At 38.5% G+C, this 10,000-nt stretch overlaps 1 protein-coding gene across 13 annotated transcripts in view; it reads right to left on the minus strand.

The window, feature by feature from the left end:
- The window catches only part of SRRM1 (serine and arginine repetitive matrix 1), a 22,530-nt gene that overhangs the window by 8,581 nt on the left and 3,949 nt on the right, over nucleotides 1-10,000 (minus strand). For 5 of the 13 annotated variants that reach the window (XM_014517818.1, XM_014517812.1, XM_014517811.1 and 2 more), the window contains 8 exons: nucleotides 9,413-9,583; nucleotides 7,839-7,969; nucleotides 7,182-7,382; nucleotides 6,259-6,465; nucleotides 5,562-5,681; nucleotides 3,044-3,315; nucleotides 1,271-1,351; nucleotides 823-924 (listed from right to left, as the gene is read on the minus strand). In XM_014517818.1, the coding sequence (XP_014373304.1) occupies nucleotides 823-924; nucleotides 1,271-1,351; nucleotides 3,044-3,315; nucleotides 5,562-5,681; nucleotides 6,259-6,465; nucleotides 7,182-7,382; nucleotides 7,839-7,969; nucleotides 9,413-9,583 (1,285 nt within the window). Of the gene's footprint in view, nucleotides 1-822; nucleotides 925-1,270; nucleotides 1,352-3,043; nucleotides 3,316-5,561; nucleotides 5,682-6,258; nucleotides 6,466-7,181; nucleotides 7,383-7,838; nucleotides 7,970-9,412 lie in introns of all 13 variants that reach the window. The other 8 variants (XM_014517820.1, XM_025198726.1, XM_014517817.1 and 5 more) reach the window with 7 other exon arrangements.

The following is a 10,000-nucleotide window of genomic DNA, read 5'->3' on the forward strand; positions in this document are numbered from 1 at the left end:
CCGCTCTTCACTGCAAGTCAGTTTTAGGGGCTGCCTAAACAAACTGGCACTAGGTGAACTAAAGATCTGTCTTTGAATGAATTGTTAAGCGTCTACAAGAACTAAGTCTAATTTATTTCTGTCAAAGGGAATACTCTCTTTCATAATACTTTTTTAAACAGATAATCCTCTCCCATAAAGGGCTAAAGCCAACCTTGGAATAATTTAATAACTGGTTTAAAATTTCTTTAAGTAAACTCATAGAAATTTGTATGCTGAAAGGCTTCAATTTAAAGGTACCTGTTGCAGAACACAAAACATGCGCCCATGAATTGCTGAAAAGTCAAAGGATGAGCTAAATGAGTTTGCCCTCAACAGTATGTTAATAAGCCCTCAATCTGCAGTAACAGAATTGCTGTTATCATGAGAATAATTTAAAAGGCTAGCTATGAACCCAGACGTAAAATGGACTTCTGAGAAGAAATGTTAAGCAGACTACGAGCTAAAGAGCCACTCAACACGAGTAGAGAACTGAATCTTGAAAAACAACCCTTCTGACAGCAGACACTACAGTTAAGTTTACAAAACTTTTAAAGATATGAACATGGCAACATATACACAGTGCAACTTTCCTAATTTTTGCTTTCTTATTTTCTTGGGATATTTAATTAGCAAATAAAGTTTCTCATTATGGTAAATGAAGCAAATTGAACACAAAAATTATAACTTCATTGTAGCATGCACCAATCAATAAGATTTTAAGCATGATGTGAGTACTACTGAAAGAATTAAATTAAGTAGTGTTCAGAATAAAATTAATTAAAAGTATCTTATTAGAATTACAAAGTAGTGGTGTACCAGATGAAGACTGCTGGTTCTGCCTTCTGTACTGACGTCTCTGCTGCACAGAATCTGCAGCAGCCATTTTACCACCTTTATCTTCTTCTGAAAAATATATGCAGATTTGAAAACCACATTTCAGTTTACAAAGAAGCTACTGAGTCAGATAAAATACTTATTTGTAAAACTACAATAGATCAAGTGTAATTTTTACTGTCTACATATTTAAAATTAATCTCTTTGTATTTTTTGTTCTGGCTGATGTTTTTGAAACAGCTTATGGAAGAGTTCAGAAAAATGGTCACCCTATTTGCCTTATGAGCACTTGAGAACTCTTGCTTTAAATGCCAATAAGTCCAAATGACTGCAAGGCACGTACAAGAAACATACCATGATTCTTTATGATTTTTAAGCCACTTAAAAGAAAAATCATTGTAAATGAGAACTTTACCTGATTCAGACAATTCTACTTTCCTAGGCTTTGGTGCTGGTGATGGAGACTCTCTTTTTTCAGGATTCTTATGTTTAGGTGCTAAAAGACAAAAAATTAGCACACAGGAAAAAGTTGATTAACTATGATTTGCAAACAAAACAAAACAAAACTCAGGATGCAATTAAATTTTCATAAAAATATGGCAGTTTCCATCTTATGCCTATCAATTCTTGGAGTTACTTTATAGACTTTCCTGCCAGATTTTGTAATTAAAAAAAGAAGATTGCATTTTTAAACAGAAGTGTATTAACTACGTTACTGATGTCTGAAATTACAGTAAACTGAGGAGAAGTTTAAAATGTTCTTTTTCCTATTCACACAAAGTTACTAATATTATGAGAATGCAGTCTAGGATTCTAGACAGATGAAACATTTGCATTAATGTAAGCAGCAGGGATCCTGGTTTCCTGCCCCCACCCCCGATTTTAAAAAGTCCCAAATTCTCTGATAAGACCCCAAAATCCATAATTAAAATACCCCAGTTGATATGGAGGACGGAAAGAAAGAGAGAAAAAAAAATAACAAAACAAAACTCCTGGAAGAGTATACTCTAAGAGGCCTCGCCGTCGCTGAGTAGTTTCTTCGTGGTTTGCCAGTACAGGTGTTTCACTGCTTTGACAATGTTGTGAAACTGTGTTTTTCCCTGTCTCGGCAGCTCAGTAGCAGCCGTGCAGTTAGAACACTTGGGTTTCTCTTTTGTCAGGTTTGTACTTTGTTTCTGTACTGTCAGCAAAACCGCAGGTATGGGTATTACAGTGAGAAATTTCTTCCTGATATCTACCCTAAACTTCCCTTGCTGCAACCTGAGCCCATTGCTCCTTGTTCTGTCATTTGCCACTGCTGAGAACAGACTATGCAAAATTCAAAACTGAGTTAACTTAAGTCAGTCTAGTGGAGAATTACCCTTGGAAGAACTGGTAGTAAAATTTTACAGGTGTACATTACACTAACTCAGGTTTTGCCTTTCCATATTTACCCTGGGGTAGTCATTTGTTCAGAGCAAGCAGGTCATTCCCTGTACTGCTGCCACCCTGTGGGGAGACGCAGGAATGCTTCCTATTGCATGAGCAACCCCAGGACATCTACACATCTGAAGTTACACTGCGATCAGGGACAGGCATCAGTACAGAAAACCCATGTAAATTATTCATGTGACCAAGGGCTTAGAATTGTATTGTAGTTTAATTACCAGGCATTTTTGGAAGAGATTCTTTCTTTTAGGAAATGCATCTCATCATGATTTTAACTAACTTAATTCAACTATGGTACAATTTAATATCTCAGTATACATTTCATAATTAAGAGTTTTGATATTAAAAGACCAGATTTAATAAAATGTCTATTCAACAACTGCTCTACTCTGAAAACACAATCGTTTGAGGCAGACTAGTTTTGGGGTAGGAAAGGACAGCTAAATAACTTGTTTGAGTTACCTAGTTTCAAGCTAGATCAAGCGTTCCTAGCAATATAGCCGTGATCAACACAGCGCACAGCTCAGTGCATGCTAACTATGCCAAGTATTTATTCAGTGTCTTGAGATGAGTTTTATAGTCTACAATGGAGTTCCTTATTATGCGAGGCTGCATTAAACTTGATAGCTCAGGTACGTTTACACTACGTCATGGTCAACAGCGGCTGAGGCAGAGTGTAGATGTACTCTGTGTGAAGGAAAAAGTGCAAAATGGTTTAACGGAGGGGGAAAGAGAAACACATGCACACATTTGACCTTACCTGATGTTCTGCCTGGAGAAACAGAGCCACGGCCTTTTCTTGCACGATTCGTCTGTTGTGGGGTTGGAGACCTACGGGGTTTTGGTGGTGGACTCGCTGGTGGGGATGGTCTGTGCCTCCGCCTTGGAGGACTTGCAGAAGGGGAGAGTCTACGCGTCTTACGAGGAGGACTGGATACAATTCTTTTTGGTGGTTTCTTTGGTGGTGATCGCGAACGCGAAGAGGAAGAAGATGAACTACTTCCAGATAAAGATGCTGATGACCTTCTTCTCCTGCAAATTCAAAGTTAATATTAGGTTCTGATTAAGAACACTGTTTGAAGTGTGCAAGTGTTAATATCGGACTTCACTCGTGTGCAAGCATTTTTATATCGAGAAATACAACAGTACTTCCAAAAAAACTGGCAAATACGCCACATATTTGCTCTGTAAAGGCAACTAAACTCAAACTACAAAGTGCACACAAACAATTTGTTAGTGATACCTTTTTGTTTCCTTTCTGCAAAACTGCAAAAAATGCTGAGCTTTTTTTGGAGACGCATGTTTTATTTAGGCTCCAATTTCTCAATTATTGAATCTTCCATAGCAGAACCAGATTTACTGGACCTCAAAAGCAATCTATTCAACAGACTTATATAGCGAAGAACCAATTTCAAAAACGCTTATAGAAAAATTTAATACCAGGAAGCAAAAAATTCTGTCAGGCAAGTTATAATTTGTAACTGTTTATCTTCAGACTTGTTAAACATAAAAACTCAAAAAGATAGGCTCTCTAGAATTCTGCGGCAAAATTTGTGGTAAGTTCTGTTGCAACTGTGTACCTGCAGAATCCACCTTTGGCAGCAGAATTGCTGAGAACCTGAAAAAAAGAAACCCTATCTTGAGCGAGAAAACATGCTGAAAAGGCGTACTTGTACAACTTGTAAAATAAAGTTTTGTTACTTTTACAGTAATTGTAAGTCTGGAACATTTTTTTAAACAAACTTAAAAAAATATGAGAATCTAAGGAAAACAAGGCTCAAAACTCCAAAGAAAATATTGCTCTATCATTCTTATGTCTGCTGAAAACCAAAGTTTACTATTTTCCCACTACTGTGAAAGTCTGATACACACAGCAGCAGGAACAACAATGTATTTTTGCTACTACAATTGTTTAAAGGGTAGCAAAGGAGTAAATTCCTAGCAACACTGAGCAAAAGGACCATTAAGAAGAGATTGGACCAAGTTCTTAAAAAGCCAGTTTTATAAAAGAACAGTAGATAAAATGAGAAATAAAAAGGTGAAACTTTGACTACATCATCCCAAGAGTGAATCATGTGCAATGGAGTAATGACTGAAGGGTAGGGCTGTGCGAAGCTTCAGTTGCCAATTCGATTCAACAGAGATTTGGCCTGATTTGGTGGCCAAATCTCCTATTCTGAATCGAATCAGAAGACCCATTAATCTCTCTGAATCGAATCGGAACCCTCTGAATCGATTCGGCAATTCGGATTTAGACACAGCTTTAGCTATTTTTCCTACGTACCTCAAGGTCCTAGGCAGTTTGTGAACACAGATGCTGGGGCACGTGGAGCATCCCACAGGAATTTGGGGGGGGGGGGGGGGGGGGGGGTGTCACCAGCATGCTTGGCAGCAGAACTGGAAGCGGACGAGAAGCACTTGCCCCTCCATGGCCGATCGCTGAGCTGGGGAGGTGTGGGGGGCCCCCAGCGTGCTCCACGGCGGACCCAGAAGTGGACTGGAAGTACTTCCGGTCTACTTCTGGGTTTGCCGCTGAGCATGCCGGGGGCCCCCCCACGCTCCTGTGGGATGCTCCATCTGCCCCAGCACCACAGCAATCACAAGCCATGCCTGCTACCTCAAAGTATACAGAAAAAACAATTTAAAGCTGTGTCCATGGCCAAATCCCTGATTCTTTGAATCAGCATTGAATCTTCAGATTCAGCCAAATTGAATCAGGGACAGCAATCTGAATTCGAATATGAATCACTGTCCCCGATTTGGGCTGAATCCGAATTGAATAGGACCTGTTTCGCACCCCCCCCACTGAAAGGTCCCAAGCCAGAAAAATAAAATCATACATATTTAAGTCCTGAACCAATCCACTGCCAGTTGCACTTAAATGCAACAATAATGAAATCTTAAGCAATTACAGGAGATTGGCAAATAAAAACATTCCCACTTACAACTGCTCAAAATTATCCATCAGACATACTTAAAAATAATTTATGGTCTTTTGATACCATGCCAGATAACTGCTTTTGCAACCCATGTTTTGAAAAGCATTGTGATGCTAATCAGTTTCATTTTACAGCTCCTATGATCGCAGCTACGAAAAGCAGCAACTTTTACATTAGTTGGCATACCGCAATACTCATCACCTATGATTAACCAAGTTATCTTTGATAATACAAAACACAGTCCAGAGAAACTTCTGAGGCCATGTAACATGAACACATTTTTAAAACCTTGTGACACCTTTCAAAAACTTTTTTTTTTTTTTTAAAGAAGACTCGTACCTTCTCACTGGGGATCTGCTTCTTCTGTGTCTGGGTGGTGGAGGCATTCGCCTTGGAGGGCTTCTTCTCCTGGGAGAGGGCCGTCGTCTTGGGCTTGGCCGCCTTCTAGGGGAGTAAGACCTGTCACAATCAAAAATTCAATGAACAGCAACTTCCTACGATTTACTGACTGTAGGTAGCTTGATTTACAAGAAATCAAGAGGGAAGTTGCTTTGTAACATGCACATCATACAAGCTGTGTTTTTACTGTAATAAAAGTGTTGCCTTTCAGCCATATCAAGAATGTCAAATTCCACTAAAAACCCTTTCTGATAAGCTGAGCAGTCCAAAGAAGAAATTAAAATCCAAATATTTTTAGAAGGAGGTTGTGAAATTGCCAGCAGCTGCTGAATGCCATATTCAGGATTAAGTAACCTTTCCCAGCCTGAGTGATATTTTAAGTATATACCGTATAGCAGGATAGAGGACTATTGAATATTCTCATGTTCAGTATGTTCCGATTCTTTTCCCTCAGAGTTGACCTAAAACACTGTGGTCTCACTTCCGACTAAAAATTTTTGGTAATCTAAGGAGAATACCATGGTGGTATTTTTATAACTATTTTTGACAATAACTCCATGAGTTGTGTAACTGGGAAAATGTAACAAAATTGATTCAGCTCCTATCGCTTTATTTTCAAAGACAGAATTCACTTTACCTTGACCTTGATCTATGACGCCGTCTTGGTCTAGAATGAGAAGGGGACCGAGACCTTGACCTTGACCTTGACTTGGACCGAGATGGTGATCTCTGACGAGGCTTCTCTTTTTCTTTTTCTTTCTCCTTCTCTTTTTTTAAACTTTTTTCTGGAGAAGTTTCTTTAGTATCTGGTACAGGCTCAGGTTTAGGAGCTTTTAGGATATCACTGTTAAATTAAAAAACCTACAGTATAAATGTGTACCATGTGTAAAAATCTTCATTATGTTTGTAAACAACCTCTGCCAGTGCTCTCACTCATAAGGATCACTATGAACACCACACTCAGTGGACCATCCCTTATCTCATTAAAATTCCACTGTGTAATCAGACAACTTATGGTCCAAAGTAAGTATTTACTTTTTGCCAAAAAGGTTATTAAAACAATATATAGATCACACATTCATTTCCAGTGGAATACAAAAATATTGAAGAATGGAACTGAATAATAACCAAATAGAAACACGGGGGGGGGGGGGGGGGGGGGGGGGGAATCAGTATCTCTGGGATGACATTTATGATAATGGTGAAGCTGTCCATTACTTAGCACTCAGTCATGTAACAATTACAAGGAAAATGAAATAAGCTAAATGAATATTGATAAAGGAAAGGACACAGCTAGAATAATGCAACTAAGTATCAGCGAAACAGTCTGCTTTTCCAGAGATTCTCTCTCAAGTATTCCACATGGAAACAAATGTTCTTGAGGATGACATTTGCAAATTCATACACCATATAAAAAGTGGCGAATTTTTTTTGATGTGTAGCTGTTTTCTACATTACTATTCTAGCATCAAGATCTAAAATTACTCCATTACTCTACAGAATAATAAGAATTCCCTATGATAAACGAATTCCAAGGTACAAATCAACTCTGGTACTTGCCTAGTTGAGGTTGCCTCTTGAATCAAAGTTTCCTTTGCTTTTACAGAAGGCTCTGGCTCTGGAGTCTCCTCTTTCTTTTCTGGTGCGGGGGTGATGCTACGGCTCTTAGTTCTGTGATGAGGGGATCGAGAATGGCTGCGTTTTCTCTCTCTCCTGACAGGGGACGATCTCCTTCTAGGAGAAGGAGATCTTGATTTGCGTCTAAGAAGAAGAATTCACATTCAAATACTGCATCCTTTTGGGAACACACTTAAAAAAATTAAATCCCATACATGTTACAGCCATGCTCTCTACTCACTGTATAAACAAAATGCAGAATTGTTCTGGATTTATTTTTTATAGCATTTAAGTTTAGACTGAAGTCAACTGCAGTTAACAGAAAATCTGGACAAAAGCTATTATCACTGAAAATGGCTCTCACTGTGACAATGCAACATCCTTACAATTACAAACATTGCTTATGCCACTATTCCACTCATTTATCTTCTATTAATATACGGTAATAAGTTGGACTGATTGTAAACATGTAGGATGCTTTTCTGAAGCTTCCTGATTCCCATAAAAATGTCCATGGCCATATACTCTCTACCTTTAAAGCTGTTTGTACAATTTGCATTACTGCTACATTTTTAAAGTTACCACTGTATTAAATACAACCTTCTTGGGCTTCTGGATCTCTCCCTTTTTTCTCTGCTGTCTTTGTCTTCCTTGTCCCTCTTGTCTTTGTCCTTATCCTTGTCCTTGTCCTCATCTTGCTTCTTCATAGAAGCCAACTTCTCTTGCTCAATCTAAATTAGGAGTATATTAGGTGCTTAACTGAGAAGCATCACACAGAAATTACCATAAACATTTGTTTTAAACAACCAAAAACTTGTGTTAAAACGAACACTTACAGTTGTTTCATAAATCCGTGTAAATTACACGTATTCAGCAAAAGGAAAGGCACATAACACAGCTTCAAGGCTCTGAAGCACTACAGAAATTACAGTGCTATGGGCGGCTTAGACACTTCAGAGAACTCTGGTCAGGTCCTGATTGGGCTGCAGCTCTTCCCCTGTGGGCTGTCAGGGGGACAGCTACACTCCCTCTCACCCCACCCTGGGGAAAGGCAGGAGGGAAGGAAAGTGAAGCACGGTGGTATACTGGGGAAACAAGAGACCCCCTGCGCGCTACACACAACTGTACACATGTTACATGCACTGCTACAAACATGACAAAAAGTTCCTGGTTAAAACTAGGAACCAGTTTGTGCCATCTATAGCACCAGAAAGATGGTGGATCTGCCACAAACGTATGCACGCTTGCTTTTTGTAGAGATGAAAGGGCATATATAGCACGACAAATGCATCTGAGGCTTTGGACAGCGCACAGAGCATTTAACACACTATGTTGACTTAGCAGCCAAGTACAAGAATGGTACTAAACTAAACGCCAATAAACAACCTGTTGATGTTGTGTGTCGTGCCCCACCCCCCCAAAAAAATAACAGGCAGCTAGTCAGTATAAGCCAAATTTAAAAATGCCAACTTCAAACTATTAGTATGGAAATGAATGTCAGCTAAGCTGGAATAGTCAGAACCCAAAATAGCGCATAAAAAGTAACTTTTCAGAAGTCTAGCCTGGAAGAAATACCATAAGATAACTGAAAACACCACTTTAAAGAGTCAATCCCATAGCATTTTATGAAATTAAATATTTATTGTATTTTATCTTGGAAACCAACCACCTAAACATGAGATATTATTAGCAATTCACACACTACTATGCCCAGAGCATCCACCTGACTTTGAAAAGATTCATTCAAATTTGCAAAACTCTTCCTTAGTGCCAGCTAATTTAAGCAACACAAATCTCAATTTGACATTAATATAACAATGAATACAAAACAAACTAGAATCTGACAACTACACTGAATAAAATATAGATGTAGTTGCAAAAGTTACATTAAATTCTCTCTGCTCCTCTTTGGGATAGGGCTTTCACGTTGGGATATGGTTTCATTTTTTTCTACCATATAAAAATTAAACTTCAGTTTGTGTGTGAAAAAATGTACTCATTTCCAACGCACTAAAAACACGTATATAATAATTATGGAAATGACACATTTCCCACCAAAATGGAAGAGCTCTGAAAAGGGCAAGCTTCTGGCAATTCTAATACCTGGCAGCAAATAAAAACATGCACAAGCAACCTTCTTGCAATTCTTTACAATAGGTGTATTAAAATTCTACCTGTCTTTGTTTTATTTCTTCTTTCTTCAGCTCCAGGAAAGCAGAGGGAATACCAGCAATGTTTTCTTGTGCACTTAGCAGCAGTGGCCACAGTTCGCCCATGAACTCTCTAGCATTTTTTCCATTCAAAAACCCAGTCAGGTTGATTTGCATCATTTTGGAATCTGGATTCTGCAAAGAGATATGACAGGAAGAGAAGCAGGTTATTTGAAAAAAACAACATACAGCTCATATAAAATTTAGCTTATAACTACCACGGGGGCTAAAATAGGTGTAACTCAAGGACTATTTTTTTAAAACTTTCCCTAATGATTTTGTATCAATAAGCTCTATCATATTACCAATTTTCTCTCGTGCCTTATGAAAACATTCAGAGTGGCCTGTTAATCCTTTGTGGATTTCATAAATATTTTTGGCTTGTGCAGCTGCTATAAGGTGAACTGAGGGCCTTGATTTTAACACACCAACTACTACAGTGCTAAGAGTTCTTATTATATTTTCTAAACATTTGTCTTTGATTCTGCTTGCTTGAAACTCCTCCTTTAGTGTGATCTGTACAAGGGACAGAAGCAGTACAGTTGTCTAACA

Source organism: Alligator sinensis, unplaced genomic scaffold (genome assembly GCF_000455745.1).
Source record: "Alligator sinensis unplaced genomic scaffold, ASM45574v1 scaffold337_1, whole genome shotgun sequence".
Classification (NCBI taxonomy): Eukaryota; Metazoa; Chordata; order Crocodylia; family Alligatoridae; genus Alligator; species Alligator sinensis.